This window comes from Polyodon spathula, chromosome 29, assembly GCF_017654505.1.
Source record: "Polyodon spathula isolate WHYD16114869_AA chromosome 29, ASM1765450v1, whole genome shotgun sequence".
Lineage (NCBI taxonomy): Eukaryota > Metazoa > Chordata > Actinopteri > Acipenseriformes > Polyodontidae > Polyodon > Polyodon spathula.
The window spans coordinates 1,149,941-1,172,229 of record NC_054562.1 but is presented as its reverse complement, the minus strand read 5'-3'; the positions used below and the strand labels follow the sequence as shown (position 1 = coordinate 1,172,229).

The 22,289-nt window shown below is 47.6% G+C and overlaps 2 protein-coding genes across 3 annotated transcripts; both read right to left on the bottom strand.

The window, feature by feature from the left end:
- Positions 1-485: 485 nt before the first annotated feature.
- Positions 486-8,757, bottom strand: LOC121302110 (AH receptor-interacting protein-like). The gene is made up of 9 exons (XM_041231932.1): positions 8,627-8,757; positions 7,229-7,300; positions 6,940-7,125; positions 6,360-6,515; positions 4,439-4,627; positions 3,330-3,506; positions 2,825-2,926; positions 2,667-2,706; positions 486-703 (listed from the first exon to the last, which is right to left on the bottom strand). Exons 1-9 carry the CDS (start codon positions 8,723-8,725, stop codon positions 501-503), a joined length of 1,224 nt encoding a protein of 407 aa, XP_041087866.1. The 5' UTR covers positions 8,726-8,757; the 3' UTR covers positions 486-500.
- Positions 8,758-16,534: 7,777 nt separating this feature from the next.
- LOC121302389 (cyclin-dependent kinase 2-associated protein 2-like) lies at positions 16,535-22,289 on the bottom strand. Of its 2 annotated transcripts, none has more exons than XM_041232332.1 (4): positions 22,036-22,289; positions 17,829-17,917; positions 17,115-17,247; positions 16,535-16,857 (listed from the first exon to the last, which is right to left on the bottom strand). In XM_041232332.1, coding segments are annotated over exons 1-4 (291 nt in total). In that variant the 5' UTR covers positions 22,037-22,289; the 3' UTR covers positions 16,535-16,789. The 2 variants fall into 2 exon arrangements, with proteins under 2 accessions (XP_041088266.1, XP_041088265.1); XM_041232331.1 differs by lacking the exon at positions 22,036-22,289 and adding an exon at positions 21,876-22,026.

Below are 22,289 nucleotides of genomic sequence, written 5' to 3'. Positions count from 1 at the left end.
GGAGAGACAGACAGAGAGGGGGAGAGACAAACAGGGGGAGAAAACTGAGACCTCTCTCCTCTCTTCTCTCTATATGAAGATGCCCCTGTATCTCTCTCTCTCTCCTCCTCTATATGAAGATGCCCCTGTATCTCTCTCTCTCTCCTCTCTATATGAAGATGCCCCTGTATCTCTCTCTCTCTCCTCCTCTATATGAAGATGCCCCTGTATCTCTCTCTCTCCTCTCTCTATATGAAGATGCCCCTGTATCTCTCTCTCTCTCTCCTCTATATGAAGATGCCCCTGTATCTCTCTCTCTCCTCCTCTATATGAAGATGCCCCTGTATCTCTCTCTCTCTCCTCCTCTATATGAAGATGCCCCTGTATCTCTCTCTCTCTCCTCCTCTATATGAAGATGCCCCTGTATCTCTCTCTCTCCTCCTCTATATGAAGATGCCCCTGTATCTCTCTCTCTCTCCTCCTCTATATGAAGATGCCCCTGTATCTCTCTCTCTCCTCCTCTATATGAAGATGCCCCTGTATCTCTCTCTCTCCTCCTGGCTCTTGTCTCTAAGTCTCTGCTCCAGCGCTCTCCTCTCTCTGTTCACAGTGCCGGTCAGGCTGGGGTCCAGCTCCGTAACTTTGTTGAAATCCGCCTGTGCCTCCCTGACATTCCACACAGCGGCGTGGGCCTTCCCACGCTTGAAATAGGCCTTCACATTATCTGAAAGAGAGAGAGAGAAGGAGAGAGAGAGAGAGAGAGAGAGAGAGAGAGGAGAGAGAGAGAGAGAGAAAAAGAGTTGATAACACGGTAAGAAAAATCTCTCCCCTGTCCTTCGTACTTGTTCAGTATACAGGAGCAGTGCTCTCTCTCTCTCTCTCTCGCCCAGTGTGACTCTGCAGCCCAGCCCAGTCCAGCCCAGCCCAGCCCAGTGTGACTATGCAGCCCAGTCCAGCCCAGCCCAGTGTGACTCTGCAGCCCAGTCCAGCCCAGTGTGACTGCAGCCCAGCCCAGCCCAGCCCAGCCCAGCCCAGCCCAGCCCCCAGCCCAGTGTGACTATGCAGCCCAGTCCAGCCCAGCCCAGTGTGACTCTGCAGCCCAGTCCAGCCCAGTGTGACTGCAGCCCAGCCCAGCCCAGTCCAGCCCAGCCCAGCCCAGTGTGACTATGCAGCCCAGTCCAGCCCAGCCCAGTGTGACTCTGCAGCCCAGTCCAGCCCAGTGTGACTCTGCAGCCCAGTCCAGCCCAATCCAGTCCAGTGTGACTATGCAGCCCAGTCCAGCCCAATCCAGTCCAGTGTGACTATGCAGCCCAGTCCAGCCCAATCCAGTCCAGTGTGACTCTGCAGCCCAGCCCAGTCCAGTCCAGTGTGACTCTGCAGCCCAGTCCAGTCCAGTGAGACTCTGTAGCCCAGTCCAGTCCAGTGTGACTCTCTCTCAGATTATAATATTATAGAATTGAGTTTTTCTCTCTCTCTCTCTCTCTCTCTCTGTTTTCTCTCTCTCTCTCTCTCTCTCTCTCTCCTCTCTCTCTCTCTCTCCTCTCTTGTCAGAGAGTTAGGACCGTTCGTATTTGTTCAGTATAGTCTGGAGAGTGCTCCGGCACCTATAGTAACTTCCCCTAGCTGCGGTTGCCTGAGAGCGGAGTCTAATAAAATTATCATATCTTAACTAAAATCTGAGTAGCGTGCTTATGCACGAGGGTCGCTCTTAGAGGGAGAGGGATCTCTCTCCTCTCTCTCCTCTCTCCCCTCTCTGCAGTTTCTCTCTCTCTCTCTCTCTCTCTCCTTCCTCTCTCTCTCTCACCTTCGTATTTGTTCAGTATAGAGGAGCAGTGCTCCAGCACCTCATAGTACTCTCCCTAGCTGCAGTTTCTCTCTCTCTCTCCCTCTCCCCTCTCGATATGGAGAGGGTAGAGAGGAGGAGCATAGGCTCCAGCGACTCTCAGGAGTGAAGCCTTCGTAGTCCAGTATCTCCTCGAGTCAGTCTCCAAGTCTCATCTACGAGTCTCCCCTAGTGCAGTTCTTCTCTCTCTCTCTCCCCTCTTCCATCTCGAAGTCAGTCTCCTTCGTATTCAGAGGGTCGAGGAGTATCAGTGCTCCAAGATACCTCAGATCGACGTCAATCTCTCTCTCTCTCTCTCCTCTCTCTCGGCATCGAGGGCGTGGAGTATTAAAAGGGAAATCGTATTTGTTCGGAAGAGAGAGAGAGTCATATCTCCTCGTCATACGAGTCTAAAAATATCTGCAGTACATTGATCCTCTCTGAAGGATCGACTCCTATCCATGTCTCCTCACTCTCTCTCTCTCTCTCTCTCTCTCTCACCTTCGTATTTGTTCAGTATAGAGGAGCAGTGCTCCAGCACCTCATAGTACTCCCCTAGCTGCAGTCTCAGCATCAAATAGACTCTCTCTATCTCTCTCTCTCTCTCTCTCCTCTCTCTCTCTCTCTCTCACCTTCGTATTTGTTCAGTATAGAGGAGCAGTGCTGTCAGATCTCCTCGTCACGATGTCGTGATTTATCATGAAGGGATCGACGTTCCCAAGAGCGAGAGGAGAGAGGAAAGAGAGAGAGATAGTTGGAAGCTAAACAAGTCATATCTCCTTCGTCACGAGGTCTTGGAGTATCATGAGGTGATCGACGTCAAATTCTCTCTCTCTCTCTCTCTCTCTCTCTCTCTCTCTCTCACCTTCGTATTTGTTCAGTATAGAGGAGCAGTGCTCCAGCACCTCATAGTACTCCCCTAGCTGCAGTTTCTCTCTCTCTCCTCTCTCTCTCTCTCTCTCTCTCTCTCCTCTCTCCTCTCTCTCTATCTCCTCGTCACGAGGCGTGGTATTGCTCCAGCACCTCATAGTACTCCCCTAGCTGCAGTTTGCACTGGCAGTAGTTCAGGAGGAGGGGCGTGATCATCAAGTCCAATCGAATCCAGGCTTCGTCCCCAGGCTTCTCCTGATTGGCCAGGGAAGAAATTAAGGCCATTACCCCGGTATAAGGGTGTACAGGGTCTCTCTAGGGGTGTACAGGTTCCCTCTAGGGGTGTACAGGGGCTCTATAGGGGTGTACAGGGGCTCTACAGGGGTGTACAGGGCTCTACAGGGGTGTACAGGGGCTCTACAGGGGTGTACAGGGCTCTACAGGGGTGTACAGGGGCTCTACAGGGGTGTACAGGGCTCTACAGGGGTGTACAGGGGCTCTACAGGGGTGTACAGGGGCTCTACAGGGGTGTACAGGGGCTCTACAGGGGTGTACAGGGCTCTACAGGGGTGTACAGGGGCTCTATAGGGGAGTACAGGGGCTCTATAGGGGTGTACAGGGGCTCTATAGGGGTGTACAGGGTCTAGGGTCTCTGTACCTTCATCTGCAGGTTCTTGAGGCAGGCGATGGCGTTGTGGTATTTCTCGGAGGCAGCCTTCACCTTCCCCTCTCTGAAAAGCTGGTTTCCCTCCTCGTGAATCGAAGGGACAACGGCCAGCTTCTCATCATCCGACATCGCCCAGGGATCCTGCCGGTACGAGCCAGGGGCCTCAACCTGGAGAGAGGGGACAGGAGAGAGGGGAGAGAGAGGAGAGAGAGGAGAGAGAGGAGAGAGAGAGAGAAAGAGAGAGGAGAGAGAGAGAGAGGAGAGAGGAGAGAGGGGAGAGAGGGAGAGGGAGAGAGAGGAGAGGAGAGAGAGGGAGGAGAGGAGAGGAGAGAGAGGGGAGAGAGGGGAGAGAGAGAGAAGAGAGAGAGAGAGAGAGAGGAGAGGAGAGAGAGGGGAGAGGGAAAGAGAGGAGAGGAGAGGAGAGTGGGGAGAGACAGGAGAGAGAGAGAGGGGAGAGAGGAAGGAGAGGAGAGAAGAGGAGAGGGAGAGAGAGGGGAGAGAGGAGAGGGGAGAGAGGAGAGAGGGGAGAGAGAAGAGGAGAGAGAAGAGTAGAGAGGGGAGAGAGGAGAGTAGAGAGGGGAGGACAGAGAGGAGAAAGAGGGGAGAGGGAGAGGAGAGAGGGAGAGATTGGAGAGAGGAGAGTGGTGGAGAGACAGAGAGGAGAGAGCAGAGAGAGGAAAGAGAGGATAGAGAGGAGAGAGAGAGAGGAAAGAGAGGAGACTCCTCCTGAGTGGGGATAGAGAGGAGAGAGACGAGAGTGGGGAGGTTGAGAGGGATGAGAGAAGAGGGAGGAGGGGAGAGAGGAGAGGGGAGAGAGGAGAGAGGGGAGAGAGGGGAGGAGGGGAGAGAGGAGAGGAGGGGAGAGGGGAGAGGAGAGAGAGGGGAGAGGAGAGAGCAGAAAGAGGAAAGAGAGGATAGAGAGGAGAGGAGAGAGGAAAGAGAGGAGAGAGAGGGTTGTTAATACAGGAGATACAGCTTTAGTACCCACTCTCACATAAACAGACCCTCGATCTCTCAAACACACACACATACACTCTCTCTCTCTCGCACACACTCACTCACTCTCACTGTCTCTCTCTCTCAGACACTAACTCCAGTACCTTCAGTAAGTCGATGTGGAAGATGAGGGGTTTGGGGTCTCTCTGGAGCTCGTCCAAGTCGGGGTACCCCAGGGAATGGTGCTCGTGCATCTGAGCGACCCCACAGCAGTGCCTCTGACCCTCCAGGGGGTCCCTGCCAGCAGCAATGTTCCGCAAACTCTTTGAAACCAGGGGGTACAGCGCTGTGTGCTGAGAGGAGAGAGAGAGGGGGTACAGATCCTAGTTGATATTGTATTCTAGCAGTGTTATTATTATACACAGCATCCTAGTTCATATTGGATTCTAGCAGTGTTATTATTATACACAGCATCCTAGTTCATATTGGATTCTAGCAGTGTTATTATTATACACAGCATCCTAGTTCATATTGTATTCTAGCAGTGTTATTATTATACACGGCATCCTAGTTCATATTGTATTCTAGCAGTGTTATTATTATACACAGCATCCTAGTTCATATTGTATTCTAGCAGTGTTATTATTATACACGGCATCCTAGTTCATATTGTATTCCAGCAGTGTTATTATTATACACAGCATCCTAGTTCATATTGTATTCTAGCAGTGTTATTATTATACACGGCATCCTAGTTCATATTGGATTCTAGCAGTGTTATTATTATACACGGCATCCTAGTTCATATTGTATTCTAGCAGTGTTATTATTATACACGGCATCCTAGTTCATATTGTATTCTAGCAGTGTTATTATTATACACAGCATCCTAGTTCATATTGGATTCTAGCAGTGTTATTATTATACACAGCATCCCAGTTCATATATTCTAGCAGTGTTATTATTATACACAGCATCCCAGTTCATATTCTAGCAGTGTTATTATTATACACAGCATCCTAGTTCATATTAGATTCTAGCAGTGTTATTATTATACACGGCATCCTAGTTCATACTGGATTCTAGCAGTGTTATTATTATCAGCGCTTACTGTAAACTGCACTGTGTTTAAATATGAAGCCTGCATTGTAACCCTGTCTGTGCTGCCCTGTGACACCTGTGCGCCTGGGAGAAAGCAGGGGTCTGGCAAATAATAATAATAATAATAATAATCACAAGTGTCTCTGAGTCTACATGTTCACAGATAAGAGATAGAGATAAGAACGAGAGGAGCACTAAGCACGACGACACCTTGTGCTACTGATGAGTAGAGAGAGATAGAGAGATCAGGGAATCTCACGACTGTCACTCGAAGCACGAGACGGGGGGTGGGGGTAGGGAACAAATGGAAACCGACTTGAATCGCTGCTCTCCCCCTCCCCCCTCCCTCTCCCTCGTTACCTTTGTGCTGCAGTGGAATTCGCGCTGCTTACCCCTCCCCCTCCCTCTCCCTCGTTACCTTTGTGCTGCAGTGGAATTCGCTGCTCTCCCCCCCCCTCTCCCTAGTATCGAAGCAACGACGTTGCGTGGAAGCACGAGAGTGGAGAGCTCCCCCCTCTCCCCCCCCTCCCGCCTGACGTCACCTTAAGCGGCGAGAGGGGAGAGGGGGAGAGGTTCCGCAATGAAGCTCGACGTCACCTTAGTGCGACGGTGGGGGATGGAAGGGCGTGGAAGCAAGACGTCACCTTAAGCGACGAGATGGGGATAGAGAGAGAGATGGGAGGCAATCCCTCGTTCACCTTTGCACGGGGGGAGAGAGAGGGAGAGGTGAGCAATGGATCCCGCACCTACGTCACCTTACTGTGACGAGGTGAGGTGGAAGAGAGAGGTAGCAAATGGAATCACGGACGTTACCCTTGCAGTGGAACTGCGCTCTCTCCCCCTCTCTCTCTCTCTCCCTCGTTACCTTCGTGCTGCAGTGGAATTCGCTCTCTCTCCCCCCTCTCTCTCTCTCTCCCTCGTTAACCCTTCGTGCTAACGCATTGGTGAATTCGCTGCTCCCCTCCTCTCTCTCTCCCTCGTTACCTTCGTGCTGCAGTGGAATTCGCTGCTCTCCCCCTCCCTCTCCCTCGTTACCTTCGTGCTGCAGTGGAATTCGCTGCTCTCCCCCTCTCTCTCTCTCTCCCTCGTTACCTTCGTGCTGCAGTGGAATTCGCTGCTCTCCCCCTCTCTCTCCTCTCCCTCCAATGGAAGCACGGGGGGGGGTGGGGATATGTAGCAATGGAAGCACGACGCGTTAATTCGACTGCGGGGGAGATGGGGAGGGAAGGAGCCCACGCTCTCGACGGGGGTCCCTACGCGACCCTCGTTACCTTCATAGCTGCAATGGAATCCTAAGTGGAACTCGCTGCTCCCCCCTCTCTCTCTCTCTCCCTCGTTACCTTCGTGCTGCAGTGGAATTCGCTGCTCTCCCCCTCTCTCTCTCTCTCCCTCGTTACCTTCGTGCTGCAGTGGAATTCGCTGCTCTCCCCCTCCCTCCCCTCCCTCGTGTTACCACGACGTGCTCACCTTGGATTGCGCGAGAGGGGAGACCTAGAGGAGCCATGGAAGCCCGACGTCACCTTTAGCGTGCTCTCTCCCCCTCTCTCTCTCTCTCCCTCGTTACCTTCGTGCTGCAGTGGAATTCGCTGCTCTCCCCCTCCCTCTCCCTCGTTACCTTCGTGCTGCAGTGGAATTCGCTGCTCTCCCCCTCTCTCTCTCTCTCCCTCGTTACCTTCGTGCTGCAGTGGAACACGCTGCTCTCCCCCTCTCTCTCTCTCTCCCTCAGCACGCTCGTCCCACACCGGCCTACCTATAAGCGACGAGAGAGGGTGGAGAGAAAGAGGGAGCAATGAAGCACGACGTCACCTCTATTAACGCTGCTCTCCCCCTCTCCATCTCCCTCTCCCTGTTACCTTCGTGCTGTCAGTGGAACACGCTGCTCTCCCCCCTCTCCCTCGTTCTCTCGTGCGGTAATGAAACGAGGCCTGCAGTGAGAACCCTCCCCCTCTCTCTCTCTCTCTCTCGTTACCTTCGTGCTGCAGTGGAATTCGCTGCTCTCCCCCTCCCTCTCCCTCGTTACCTTCGTGCTGCAGTGGAATTCGCTGCTCTCCCCCTCCCTCTCCCTCGTTATGTGCTTATAATCTCACTGCAATCCTCCTCCCTCTCCCTCGTGAGGGAATGAAACCCTCCCCCCCCCTATTATCCACACTCCGTTACACCCTCGTCGTGAAGCCGCGAACCCCCCGAGCGCTCCCCCCCTTATCTATAATGGTTCACTGCAATCTCTCTGACACCGTGAGGGAATGAATTTCTTGCCGATGATCAGCTCCATTGGGCTTGCACTGCGCGCGGCTGTCCTCGATCAGCGTGAGGGCGCCGAAACGCAGAGAGCGAGAGGATAGAAAAACGAGGGAGATTAGGGAGAAGAGAGAGGAGAGAGATTATTATAATCACACTGTAATAGCCTGACAGTGTGAGGGAATGAAACGAGAGAGGAGATTATTATAATCACACTGCAATCTCCTGACAGCGTGAGGGAATGAAACGAGAGAGGAGATTATTATAATCACACTGCAATCTCCTGACAGCGTGAGGGAATGAAACGAGAGAGGAGAGAGAGATTATAATCACACTGCAATCTCCTGACAGCGTGAGGGAATGAAACGAGAGAGGAGATTATTATAATCACACTGCAATCTCCTGACAGCGTGAGGGAATGAAACGAGAGAGGAGATTATTATAATCACACTGCAATCTCCTGACAGCGTGAGGGAATGAAACGAGAGAGGAGAGGATAGAAGAAAGAGGGAGGAAAGGAGAGAGGGAGAGAGAGAGAGAGAGAGAGGGAAAGGAAAGGAGAGAGGGAAGAGAGAGAGAGAGAGAGAGAGAAGAAAGGAGAGAGAGAGGGAAGAGGAAAGGAGAGAGGGAAGAGATGTTTTCTTCAAATCATTTGCAAGGTTTGCGAGTGTCGTTATCGGTACCACGAACGGGGGGGGGGGGGGGGGGGGGGGCTGACCAATCGGCAGCCAGAAAACGATTTCACGCTTTCTCCTCCGTTGTATTACAGTAAACGGAGATACAACTAAATATACGAACGCGTTACTTTGCAAAAGAGGGAATATTCAACGAGTCGCAAAACAAGACGGGGCGTTTGTTATATAAATGCTCTCAGTCGGTAACCTCTTCCCAGCGCAGAGATGCTGGCTGCAAACCAGACCGGAGCCAGTCCCCTTTTACAAAGGATTAAACACCCCAGCACTGACCGCCCGATCCCGGACCGCCGGTTCCGTGTGCCCGGGTCTTTGCCTCACCTTGGTACCGTCGCAGAAGGACGGCAGCTCTCCGGTTCCGGCGTGAATGATAGTTTTCTGAATCCCGTCTGCGCTCAGCTGCAGAAACTGCTCCGCCATGTCTGCCTTCGGTTCCGAGCAGCCGCCGAAACTGAACTCGGAGAACTTCGTGCATCTCCGGAGGAGAAGGGTTTCTTCCGAGAACGGCTCGGCAATCTCCGGAGGAGAAGGGTTTCTTCCGAGAACGGCTCGGCAATCTCCGGAGGAGAAGGGTTTCTTCCGAGAACGGCTCGGCAATCTCCGGAGGAGAAGGGTTTCTTCCGAGAACGGCTCGGCAATCTCCGGAAAGTCGTGTTCCGATTCGGATCGCGACCAGACAGACCGCCCATTGCAAATATGCTTATTAACAACATTACAAATATGTTTAATAATAATAATAATAATAATAATAATAATAATAACAGATATTCAGATAAGTACCGCAAACGTTACTAATATAAACACACGAGTTTATTTTCCGAGGCCGAACGCGAGCGATCATTTCCGAACGCGAGCGCTCATTTCCGAACGCGAGCGATCATTTCCGAACGCGAGCGCTCATTTCCGAACGCGAGCGCTCATTTCCGAACGCGAGCGCTCATTTCCGAACGCGAGCGCTCATTTCCGAACGCGAGCGCTCATTTCCGAACGCGAGCGATCATTTCCGAACGCGATCGGGAATTCCCGGAGCAGCGCCGATGAGATCAGCGATCATTTCTCCGTGCTCGGTTGCTGCAGTCTTGCTGCGAGTTTGTTTTTTGTTTGTTTGCTTAGACAGCGTCAATCAAAACCGGAGCCGATGATTTGGGGGAGAAAGTTTGGGAAAGTTCGCGTCTCTTTTAGGAAAAGGATTTAAACTTTATCTTTGTGATTGCATTATGAACTGAGAGAGAGAGAGAGAGAGAGGGAGAGGGAGAGGGAGAGGGAGAGGGAGAGGGAGAGATGGTGTTATATATTAAATGTTATAATTATTATCAACACAACGAAGTGTGGATTAGTTATCTTCATGCATATTGCTATTAATAATATAGGAGTGGTTTTGTGGCTGCAGGTTTAATTATATTATCAGTGACCGCGGTGGGTGGCGATTGTATTATAAGTGATATATTATATTATATATACACACGGGAATAGATTTATTCTTATCCTTATGTTCTTATGTTCTTATTCACACTGAGAACGAAGAGAAATTAAAACGACAAACGAGTAAAGAGAGCAAGAGAGAGGGAGAGGGAGAGAGATAGAGAGAGGGAGGGGGGAGAAAGGAAGAAAAAAGGAGAGGGAGGGGGAGAAAGGAAGAAAAGAGAGAGAGGGAGATATCGATTTTTATTATTATTATTATAATAATAAGTAATAATAATAATAATTAAAAACAATAATGTGTGCTCAACAAAGCAAGTACTCTAAGTCAAGAAAAATGTTACAAGGGGGGGGGGGTCCTGCGTTTGTGTATTCTGGCAACACTGGGGAGACCGACTGGCCTGTTAGCGCAGCTATATAGCTAATCATCGCAGCTTATAGCTAATCAGAGCAACGCTAATACTGCAAGTAGGAGCTCCGTAAAGTCGTAGCTGCTTCGCAAGCTTAGCCTCGCGATACTCCTCCTCCCCTCCTCCTCCCCCCCCTCCCACTGTGCGTCCCGCACTGCTAGCGGTCCGGCCAAGCCCCGAGACTTGAAGCTGGTGTTCAGCTTGGGCCAGTCCCGCCCCGCCCCGCCCCCTCGACACTTTGGCTTTGGGCTGGGTCCTGACTCAGGTTTGACTTCATGGTCCACTCTCTTATTATTAATTATTATTAATATATGTTATTATTAGCAACTCTATTTAGATTATACTAGTTATTCTAATCTATTAACTGCTACCACTATGAAAGCCTGTCTCAGGAGACGGTTGTGAACGTGAACAAGGGACATCGTTAGACCTCCTGCCTACTCCTGTCTCCAACTGAAGTTTCGTTAGTCATTTTGGTGCCAGTTGCATTTGACGTAATAGTAATGCCTCATAAGTGGGTAGTGAGACTCTCTCAACCTGAGCGTGTCACTCAAGCCTGACTGCGAGTGAGTGTGTCCCTGTCCCTAATCTGCAGTGCGGGGAGGTACTTCAGTCGAGCGAGGACGATCAGACGGAGCCAGTACGAGGTGAGAGGGCTTCAAGGAAGTGAGTAGTGAGTTGAGTACACTCACTCACTCACTCAATCACTCACTCAGGAGGGCGAGTGACTCGCTGAGTGAGTGAGTGCGCACTAGACGGGAGGGAGCTCGCTCACAATGATCGCGTCCCTCAGCTCACTCACTCACTCGCTCCTGCTCACTCGAGGAAGGGAGTTAGTGACGTTGAGAGAGGCGAGGGAGAGGAGTAGTGAGTCCGTGGAGTGAGGTACGAGTCACTCTCTGGAGACTAGTGATCTCCCTCAGACGCTCCTGCTGAGACTCTCCCTCTCCCTGACTCACTCCCTCCACTCCTCACTCACCATTGAGACGAGGGATGGAGTGAGGAGAGGGAGGGCGAGTGACTGGTACGAGTGAGTGAGGGAGAGGGAGCGTGAGGGTGAGTGACTCACTAGGCTCTGTTACTCTCCCTCGCTCCTGCTCACTCACTCCCTCTCCCTCCCTCACTCACTCACTCCTGCTCACTCTCCCCCCTGTGAGTCCTGCTCACTCACAACTCCGCTCCCTCACTCAACTCACTCACTCACGGGGGGGGCGAGCTGGTCGACGTGCAGGCTACAGTCACTGCTGACAGGTCCCGCTCACCTGGTCACTCACATCACGTCAGTCACCTCACTCACCTTCACTCACCTTGTCAGACAGCCCTCATAGATACACTTGTAAGTTATATTTGTTCTTTCCTCTCCTCTCTCCTCCTCTCCCCCTCTCCTCTCTCCTGTCTCCTCTCCTGTCTCCTGTCTCCTCTCCCCCCCTCTCTCTCTCCTCTTCTCTCCCCCCTCTCCTCTCCTCTCCTCTCCTCTCCTCTCCTCTCCACTCTCTCAGGGATGCTGGGAGGGGCTCCACTAGGAGTTCTCGATGGTCTTTCAGTACCATCAGCAACACGACTCAGCTCTCCTACAGAGAGTGCTTCAGCAGCCATCGCTCTCCTTACAACATATAATATAATATAGAAGTAATAATATAATCTGGTCGTCAGATAAGTAACCTCTCTCCTCTCCTTTCTCAGTTGGATGAGGCACTCCTCTCATCCTGCCCAACAGACCAGGTGGTTCTGGTCCTCCTTCATTGTTACTGCGTGAGTCTTCTCGCCCAGTGGGGGGGGTGAGTTCAGCCCAGTCCAGCCCAGCCCAGCCCAGTGTGACTCTGCAGCCCAGTCCAGCCCAGCCCAGCCCAGTGTGACTCTGCAGCCCAGCCCAGCCCAGCCCAGCCCAGCCCAGTGTGACTCTGCAGCCCAGCCCAGCCCAGCCCAGCCCAGTCCAGTCCAGTGTGACTGCAGCCCAGTCCAGCCCAGTCCAGCCCAGCCCAGTGTGACTCTGCAGCCCAGTCCAGCCCAGCCCAGCCCAGTGTGACTCTGCAGCCCAGTCCAGCCCAGCCCAGCCCAGTGTGACTGCAGCCCAGCCCAGCCCAGCCCAGCCCAGCCCAGTGTGACTATGCAGCCCAGTCCAGCCCAATCCAGTCCAGTGTGACTCTGCAGCCCAGTCCAGCCCAATCCAGTCCAGTGTGACTCTGCAGCCCAGTCCAGCCCAGCCCAGCCCAGTGTGACTCTGCAGCCCAGCCCAGCCCAGCCCAGCCCAGCCCAGTGTGACTGCAGCCCAGCCCAGCCCAGCCCAGCCTCCGGTCCAATGAGCGTGTGGTCGGGCCCGGTCGGGTCAGGGTCACACTGATACGTCGGGTCAGGTGCGGGTTAGTGTCCAGGTCACACAGAGACCTCTGGTCACTATGCAACGGTCGGGTCGCAGCCCAGTCCAGCCCCAGTCCAGCCCAGTGTGACTATGCAGCCCAGTCCAGCCCAGTCCAGTCCAGTGTGACTCTGCAGCCCAGTCCAGCCCAGCCCAGCCCAGTGTTACTCTGCAGCCCAGCCCAGTCCAGTCCAGTCCAGTGTGACTCTGCAGCCCAGCCCAGCCCAGCCCAGCCCAGTGTGACTCTGCAGCCCAGCCCAGCCCAATCCAGTCCAGTGTGTGTCCTCTGCAGTGCCGCCCAGTCCAGCCCAGCCCAGTGTGACTCTGCAGCCCAGTCGGCCCAATCCAGTCCAGTGTGACTCTGCATGCCCAGTCCCAGTCCCAGCCCAGCCAAGCTCCTGGCAGCCCAGCCCAGGGCCGAGGTCCGGCCCAGTGTTTACTCTGGGCGGGGGGTCCAGGTCGGCGTCGGTCGGGCACACTGAGACGTCCAGTCAGGGGTCAGGTCAGGTGTCACACTAGACGCGGGCCCAGGTCGGGATCAGTCCGGTCCAGTCAGGTTACTCTGCATCCCTGTCAGGCCCAGTCCAGCCCGGTCCATGTCGCCAGCTCCAGCCCCATTCCAGGGTGCCAGGCAGCCCAGGGTCCAGTGCCAGTCCATCGTGGCTAGTGCATCGGTTGAGACGGGGTCGAGCAGGGGCCGCAGCCCAGCCAGTACCCGGTGTAGGGGTCTGGCAGCCCCCAGTGTCCTTTTTTATTACTCTCTCTCTCTCTCTCTCTCTCTCTCTCAGCTCTGATTTTCACAGGAGTCGGGCTTCAAGTCAATCCCACTGCAGGTAATATTGGAAGAGTCTGTGTCAGTGTCTGTCTCTCTGTCTGTCTGTCTGTGTGTGTGTCAGAGACAGTCACAGTCTCCTATCACTCTCTCTCCTCAGTCTTTCTCTCAGGTAGTCTCCAGCCTATTTTCCTTTATTCCCCGGATTCCTGACTGCTAATTCCTGAGGTGAGATTTATTATATTATTATTATTATTATTATTATTATTAGATGAATGTAAAACCTGGACTGTCTCAAACCGCTCTGCAATGGGAGTCTCATTTATTATTATTAATATTATTATTATTAGTGTTTCTAATATAAATATTATCCCCTCTCCTCCTGCTCTCTCCCCTCTCTCCCTCTCTCCTCTCTCTCCTCTCTCTCTCCCTCTCTCGCTCTCCTCCCCCCTTCTCTATCTCTCCCCTCTCCTCCCTCTCTCTCTCATTCTACACTAAGAAGTATATGATCGCCAAAGCTAGCTGCGCGGTTTCGCCAAAGGGAGGCGAAGAAAATTTTCCGCTTCTTGACCTTCCCTGGGGGCTTCTGAATGGACCCCCGCACCCCTAAGTTGTAGCGTTTCCAGGTCCAACAACAAATTCCGCTCTTCTCTTACTGCTTGTATATCTTACTACGTGGACTAGTCCTCTTCTGTTAGCAGATCCTCCCTTGCCTTATTGAAATGATCAGGAGGCAGGAGTTTGAGCAGGGTTAGAAACTTCACACTAGCCCTGCTGCTGCTGCACCCAGTCCTGGGGTTCAGAGCTCCCCTCAATGCAGTCTAGTATTATTATTATTATTAATATTGCAATGATCAGGAGCCAGGAGTTTGAGCAGGGTTAGAAACTCACACTAGCCCTGCTGCTGCTGCACCCAGTCCTGGGGTTCAGAGCTCCCCTCAATGAAGTCCAGTATTATTATTATTAATATTGCAATGATCAGGAGCCAGGAGTTTGAGCAGGGTTAGAAACTCACACTAGCCCTGCTGCTGCTGCACCCAGTCCTGGGGTTCAGAGCTTTATAAACTCACTAGTATTATTATTATTGAAATGATCCCAGTCAGGAGTTCAGAGCTCCCAGGGTTGAAGTCTCACATTATTAATCAAGAAGTCCAGGAGTATTGGGCAGAGCTAGAACAAATGCACAAGTCTAAGAAGCAGTTCTAGTATTATTATTATTTATAACGTTATTAGTATTCGGTATTCAACTCGTCCCAATCAGAAAGTGTGATCTTTTGAGCGGGTTATAAAACTCAGACTACGTACTGTTGCAGTTCTCTGTTGCATTGTCTTAATTTGTAAAGGTTTATGGACTCTTGTATTACGTGCTTGACACTTGTCCGCGCTGTGTGATTATGCTGACTACATAAACATGAAAGGCGCTATAAACAAATAGATTGAAATGTTGTTAGTTGAAAACCCTGCTTTTTGTTTATTTTTATATACCGTCTCAATGGTTACCTTTGGACACATTACAACCATAAACAAATATATGATTAGACAGACCTATACTGGTGAAAGTCTGTGTGTGTGTGTGTGTGTGTGTGTGTGTGTAGATAGATGGATATTGATTTATTCTGGTGAATTTATCTATTTGTTAATATTTCTACTGGCAGATTTTTTTCAACCTCGTGTTTTAATAATAAAGATAAAAAAAAAGGTTTTGAAAATTTTGCCAAAAAATAAAGTTTTAATAAAAAATTGGTTTTGACCCCCCCACCCCCAAAATAAAACAGTAACAGCCCAGCAAAACTGTAATAAACCATAGGGAAGCATTGTAAAGCACAGAGAGGTCTGGTAAAGCACAGGGGAGCATTGTAAAGCACAGAGAGGTCTGGTAAAGCATAGGGAAGCATTGTAAAGCACAGAGAGGTCTGGTAAAGCACAGAGGTCTCCCAGACCAATTTCTCTGGTAAAGCATAGGGAAGCATTGTAAAGCACAGAGAGGTCTGGTAAAGCATAGGGAAGCATTGTAAAGCACAGAGAGGTCTGGTAAAGCACAGGGAAGCATTGTAAAGCATAGGGAAGCATTGTAAAGCACAGAGAGGTCTGGTAAAGCATAGGGAAGCATTGTAAAGCACAGAGAGGTCTGGTAAAGCATAGGGAAGCATTGTAAAGCACAGAGAGGTCTGGTAAAGCATAGGGAAGCATTGTAAAACACAGAGAGGTCTGGTAAAGCACAGGGAAGCATTGTAAAGCACAGAGAGGTCTGGTAAAGCACAGGGAAGCATTGTAAAGCACAGAGAGATGGTAAAGCACAGAGAGATATGGTAAAGCATAGGGAAGCATTGTAAAGCACAGAGAGGTCTGGTAAAGCATAGGGAAGCATTGTAAAGCACAGAGAGGTCTGGTAAAGCATAGGGAAGCATTGTAAAGCACAGAGAGGTCTGGTAAAGCATAGGGAAGCATTGTAAAGCACAGAGAGGTCTGGTAAAGCATAGGGAAGCATTGTAAAGCACAGAGAGGTCTGGTAAAGCACAGGGAAGCATTGTAAAGCACAGAGAGGTCTGGTAAAGCATAGGGAAGCATTGTAAAGCACAGAGAGGTCTGGTAAAGCATAGGGAAGCATTGTAAAGCACAGAGAGGTCTGGTAAAGCACAGGGAAACATTGTAAAGCACAGAGAGGTCTGGTAAAGCATAGGGAAGCATTGTAAAGCACAGAGAGGTCTGGTAAAGCACAGGGAAGCATTGTAAAGCACAGAGAGGTCTGGTAAAGCATAGGGAAGCATTGTAAAGCACAGAGAGGTCTGGTAAAGCATAGGGAAGCATTGTAAAGCACAGAGAGGTCTGGTAAAGCATAGGGAAGCATTGTAAAGCACAGAGAGGTCTGGTAAAGCACAAGGGAAGCATTGTAAAGCACAGAGAGGTCTGGTAAAGCATAGGGAAGCATTGTAAAGCACAGAGAGGTCTGGTAAAGCATAGGGAAGCATTGTAAAGCACAGAGAGGTCTGGTAAAGCATAGGGAAGCATTGTAAAGCACAGAGAGGTCTGGTAAAGCATAGGGAAGCATTGTAAAGCACAGAGAGGTCTGGTAAAGCACAGGGAAGCATTGTAAAGCACAGAGAGGTCTGGTAAAGCATAGGGAAGCATTGTAAACACAGAGAGGTCTGGTAAAGCATAGGGAAGCATTGTAAAGCACAGAGAGGTTTGGTAAAGCATAGGGAAGCATTGTAAAGCACAGAGAGGTTTGGTAAAGCATAGGGAAGCATTGTAAAGCACAGAGAGGTCATTTATTGAAAAAAAGTCATTTATTGAAAAAATATTTTTTTTAAAAACCCCCCAAAAAAACACACAACAGCCCTCATTGTCCGAGCGAAGGATGGAAGAAGAGAGGGGAGAGGGGGGAGAGACAAGAGATGAGAGGAGAGGAGAGAGATTCAGACTCGGTGGAATTTTCATCAACGCATCAGTGTTTAAACTCTCTTTTACAAGAAGTTCATCTCGGTCCGTCTCTCTGTCCCGCGAAATCGTCTTCATCCTCCTCTTCGTCAAGTCCTGGCGTTGCGTTCCGTCTCAGCGAGACATTCCCGGACGAGAGCGCGGGCGTGAATTATACCTGAGAGGGAGAGAGAGAGAGGGGAGGAGAGGGGAGAGAGAGAGAGGAGAGTCTGTAATAGGCAGTTTGAACAGTATATCTCTTTTTCCCTCTCTGTCACTCTCTCACCTCTAAATTAATCTCTCTCTCCAGTCCCTGTCTCTGTGCTGCAGTCTCTCTCCGTCCCTCTGTGCTGCAATCTCTCCTCTACATTAATATCTCCCTCTCTCTCCTTTCACCACCTCCTCCTCCTCCTCCTCCTCCTCCCTCTCTCTCACCTCTCTTCAGTCTCTCCACGGCACTCTTGCTTCCTGCATAAGTGGGTCGGATCTCCTTCCCCATCTCCTCCATCACAGCCAGCAGGTCAGAGTAGGTGGACTGGGAGCTCTGGGAGCCAGGCGGCTTCATGGACTGGTAACCAGAGAAACCAGCACTCAAACCCACTATACACACATTTTCAATTTTTGGTTCAGTATCTGGAAAACTACAAAGCGCTGGGGGTGGAATTCAATATGTTAACAAGGGAACATTATTCAGCAGCTTTCACTGGACTCTATGAAGCTGAGGGAGTTCATTCTATATAGAGGGGGTGCAATTCAATATGTTAACAAGGGAACATTATTCAGCAGCTTTCACTGGACTCTATGAAGCTGAGGGAGTTCATTCTATATAGAGGGGGTGCAATTCAATATGTTAACAAGGGAACATTATTCAGCAGCTTTCACTGGACTCTATGAAGCTGAGGGAGTTCATTCTATATAGAGGGGGTGCAATTCAATATGTTAACAAGGGAACATTATTCAGCAGCTTTCACTGGACTCTATGAAGCTGAGGGAGTTCATTCTATATAGAGGGGGTGCAATTCAATATGTTAACAAGGGAACATTATTCAGCAGCTTTCACTGGACTCTATGAAGCTGAGGGAGTTCATTCTATATAGAGGTGCGATGCCGCTAACAAGGGAAAATTCCCCCCCCCCCCCCACAGCTCACATGCACGTATCCCATAGACGGGGGTCCCAGATCGTTGAAGAGGGGTCTTAGCTGAGGGGAGGGTCCGGATGGAGAGGGGGCTCCAGACACTGAGGGAGGGAGAGAAAAAGAGATGAAGATTAATTTAGGATTCCTTTCAGAAGAAACAAAACAAAAAAAACAGAGACCGAGCGATCGAGAGGAGGAGGAGGAGGAGGAGGAGGAGGAGGAGGAGGAGGAGTCAGCTCCGGCATCTCCGACCCTCAAGCTGGTCCCGGTTCAGTTTTCATCAGCCCGTCAGAGCGCTGGTCCGGTTCGGAGCAGCCAATACCAAAAGAGTTCTGTTTCTGATCTAAAAAAAACACAAAAACCAAACGAAGTTCTTCAGCTGCACAGAATGAATGCGTGAGAGCAGCACTCGAATCGAGAGAGCCTCACAGTTCTATAGATATAACAATATATACTGAGCTCAGAGAGCCGGCTGCCAGCGCCTCGATAGGCTGTCCATCTCTTTCTCAAGGGAGCCTGTGTTCAAATCCTTCCTATATTAATATACACTAATATTATATATTTATACAAGTCTGACAGCATGATTATATTATACTATATATAGATAGAGAGATAGACAGATAGATAGATATAGATAGATAGATAGATAGAGATAGGCACTGCCCTTATCTCTGCTATTTACAATATTAAACATTGTAAATAAATCAATCAATACATTACATACAGATAGAATTCATATTGCAACTGTGAATGTCGGCAGCGCTAACCCTTGTAGCTCAATCAGTGCACAGTGTGTATGTGTGTGTGTCGTGTATATATGTGTTTATTTCATGTGTTTGTATATGTGTTTATTTCATGTGTATATGTGTGTATTTCATGTGTTTATGTGTGTACTTCTTGTGTATTTCATGTGTGTGTATTTCATGTGTATGTGTGTTTATTTCAGTGTATATGTTTATGTTAGTGTATATTTCAGTGTATATGTTTATTTCAGTGTATATGTGTGTGTTTTATGTGTTTATGTTAGTGTATGTTTATATTTCAGTGTATGTGTGTGTGTTTTATGTGTTTGTTAGTGTATGTGTTTATTTCAGTGTATATGTGTTTGTCAGTGTGTATGTGTATATTTCAGTGTATATTTCAGTGTATATGTGTTTATGTCAGTGTATATGTGTTTATGTCAGTGTATATGTGTGTTATGTGTTTCAGTGTGTATGTGTTTATTTCAGTGTATATGTGTTTATGTCAGTGTATATGTTTATTTCAGTGTATATGTGTTTATGTCAGTGCATATGTGTGTGTGTGTGTGTTTTATGTGTTTATTTCAGTGTGTATGTGTTTATTTCAGTGTATATGTGTTTATTTCAGTGTATATGTGTTTATTTGTGCTTATTTCAGTGTATATGTGTGTTTTATGTGTTTCAGTGTGTATGTGTTTATTTCAGTGTATATGTGTTTATTTCAGTGTATATGTTATTTGTGTATATGTTTTATGAGTATTTCAGTGTATATGTATATATTTCAGTGTATATGTGTATATTTCAGTGTGTATGTGTTTATTTCAGTGTGTATGTGTTTATTTGTGTATATGTGTGTGTTTTTTGTGTTTATTCCAGTGTATATGTGTTTATTTCAGTGTGTATGTGTATGTCAGTGTGTATGTGTTTATGTCACTGTATATGTGTTTGTGTCAGTGTATATGTGTTTATGTCAGTGTGTATGTGTATATTTCAGTGTATATGTGTTTATGTCAGTGTGTATGTGTTTATGTCAGTGTGTATGTGTTTATGTCAGTGTGTATGTGTTTATGTCAGTGTGTATATTTCAGTGTATGTGTTTATGTCAGTGTATATGTGTTTATGTCAGTGTATATGTGTATATTTCAGTGTATATGTGTATATTTCAGTGTATATGTGTTTACATCAGTGTGTATGTGTTTATGTCAGTGTATATTTCAGTGTATATGTGTTTACATCAGTGTGTATGTGTTTATGTCAGTGTATATGTGTTTATGTCAGTGTATATTTCAGTGTATATGTGTTTACGTCAGTGTGTATGTCTTTATGTCAGTGTGTATGTGTTTATGTCAGTGTATATGTGTTTATGTCAGTGTGTATATGTGTTTACGTCAGTGTGTATATGTGTTTACGTCAGTGTGTATATGTTTGTCAGTGTGTATGTGTTTATGTCAGTGTGTATGTGTATATTTCAGTGTATATGTGTTTATGTCAGTGTGTATGTGTATATCTCAGCGTGTATGTGTTTATGTCAGTGTATATGTGTTTATGTCAGTGTATATGTGTTTGTCAGTGTGTATGTCAACACAAATACAGTCATACACACACTAAAGTGTATATACGTAACACAACCAATCGTGCACACAAAACAGTCACACATACACAATACAGTTCCAGGGGTAAACAATACACATTATACATATACAATACAGTCACATATATACAAGTCACACATACCCACAAAGTCACAAATACAAAATCACATAAGCACACATCACAGTACATACATAGACAACACACATACACATAATAAAGTCACATATACAAATACAAATTCAGTCACAGCATAATACAGCAACAACACCAGTCACACATACACCAATATACAGTCACACATACACAAATCACAACAGTCATTGTGTGTATGTGTTTATGTCAGTGTGTATGTGTTTATGTCAGTGTGTATGTGTTTATGTCAGTGTATATGTGTTTAGTGTCAGTGTGTATGTGTTTATGTCAGTGTGTATGTGTTTATGTCAGTGTGTATGTGTTTATGTCAGTGTGTATGTGTTTATGTCAGTGTGTATGTGTTTATGTCAGTGTGTATGTGTTTATGTCAGTGTGTATGTGTTTATGTCAGTGTGTATGTGTTTATGTCAGTGTGTATGTGTTTATGTCAGTGTGTATGTGTTTATGTCAGTGTATATGTGTTTATGTCAGTGTGTATGTGTTTATATGTCAGTGTGTATGTGTATATTTCAGTGTGTATGTGTTTATGTCAGTGTGTATGTGTTTATGTCAGTGTGTATGTGTTTATGTCAGTGTGTATGTGTTTATGTCAGTGTGTATGTGTTTATGTCTGTGTGTATGTGTTTATGTCAGTGTGTATGTGTTTATGTCAGTGTGTATGTGTTTATGTCAGTGTGTATGTGTTTATGTCAGTGTGTATGTGTTTATGTCAGTGTGTATGTGTTTATATTCAGTGTGTATGTGTTTATCAGTGTGTATATGTGTTTATGTCAGTGTGTATGTGTTTATGTCAGTGTGTATGTGTTTATGTCAGTGTATATGTGTTTATGTCAGTGTGTATGTGTTTATGTCAGTGTGTATGTGTATATGTCAGTGTATATGTGTTTATGTCAGTGTGTATGTGTTTATGTCAGTGTGTATGTGTTTATGTCAGTGTGTATGTGTTTATGTCAGTGTGTATGTGTTTATGTCAGTGTGTATGTGTTTATGTCTGTGTGTATGTGTTTATGTCTGTGTGTATGTGTTTATGTCTGTGTGTATGTGTTTATGTCAGTGTGTATGTGTTTATGTCAGTGTGTATGTGTTTATGTCAGTGTGTATGTGTTTATGTCAGTGTGTATGTGTTTATGTCAGTGTATATGTGTTTATGTCAGTGTGTATGTGTTTATGTCAGTGTGTATGTGTTTATGTCAGTGTGTATGTGTTTATGTCAGTGTGTATGTGTTTATGTCAGTGTATATGTGTTTATGTCAGTGTATATGTGTTTATGTCAGTGTGTATGTGTTTATTTCAGTGTGTATGTGTTTATGTCAGTGTGTATGTGTTTATGTCAGTGTATATGTGTTTATGTCAGTGTATATGTGTTTATGTCAGTGTGTATGTGTTTATGTCAGTGTATATGTGTTTATGTCAGTGTGTATGTGTTTATGTCAGTGTGTATGTGTTTATGTCAGTGTGTATGTGTTTATGTCAGTGTATATGTGTTTATGTCAGTGTGTATATGTGTTTATGTCAGTGTGTATATGTGTTTATGTCAGTGTGTATTTTTTGGTATTGATCGGGCTCCACTCACCGGGTTGATTGGACGCGGTCGAGGACGCGGGGATGGGCTGGTAGCTCATTGTATTAAAAACCGCGAAGTATTTACAACAAAAACAGCGAGAAATAACGATAATAACTACAATATTAACAACTATAATGATAACAATATTAATATGAATAATAATACCCACTGATCGCGCACAGAGAGCTCAGCCCGGCCGGCTCTTCCTTCCTCTCTCTCTGCTTTTGATATCGAAAAATTTCAATAAGAATTTCCGCCTTCAATTTCAAATGAGTTAGATTCAAATGTATTTATTTAAATATATATAAATATATAAAAATATATAAATTAACTTTTTCTTAAATTTTTTTTTTTTAATTATGTTTTAGTTTTGTATTTTCGCCGATAGTCCGCCCGCCCCTATCCCGGCATACCCCGCGCGAA

What these genes read in the sequence shown, in the direction of transcription:
- LOC121302110 (XM_041231932.1), bottom strand. Translation starts at nt 8,725, where the DNA reads ATGGCGGAGCAGTTTCTGCAGCTGAGCGCAGACGGGATTCAGAAAACT. An exon ending in TCCACATCGACTTACTGAAG is followed by an intron (nt 3,507 to 4,438) that starts GTACTGGAGTTA and finishes CCCTCTCTCCAG; the next exon opens with GTTGAGGCCCCTGGCTCGTA. An exon ending in TATACTGAACAAATACGAAG is followed by an intron (nt 704 to 2,666) that starts GTGAGAGAGAGA and finishes TCTCTCTTTCAG; the next exon opens with ATAATGTGAAGGCCTATTTC.
- LOC121302389 (XM_041232331.1), bottom strand. Translation starts at nt 21,924, where the DNA reads ATGAGCTACCAGCCCATCCCCGCGTCCTCGACCGCGTCCAATCAACCC. An exon ending in CGTCTATGGGATACGTGCAT is followed by an intron (nt 17,248 to 17,828) that starts GTGAGCTGTGGG and finishes TCTGGTTACCAG; the next exon opens with TCCATGAAGCCGCCTGGCTC. An exon ending in CGTGGAGAGACTGAAGAGAG is followed by an intron (nt 16,858 to 17,114) that starts GTGAGAGAGAGG and finishes TCTCCCTCTCAG; the next exon opens with GTATAATTCACGCCCGCGCT.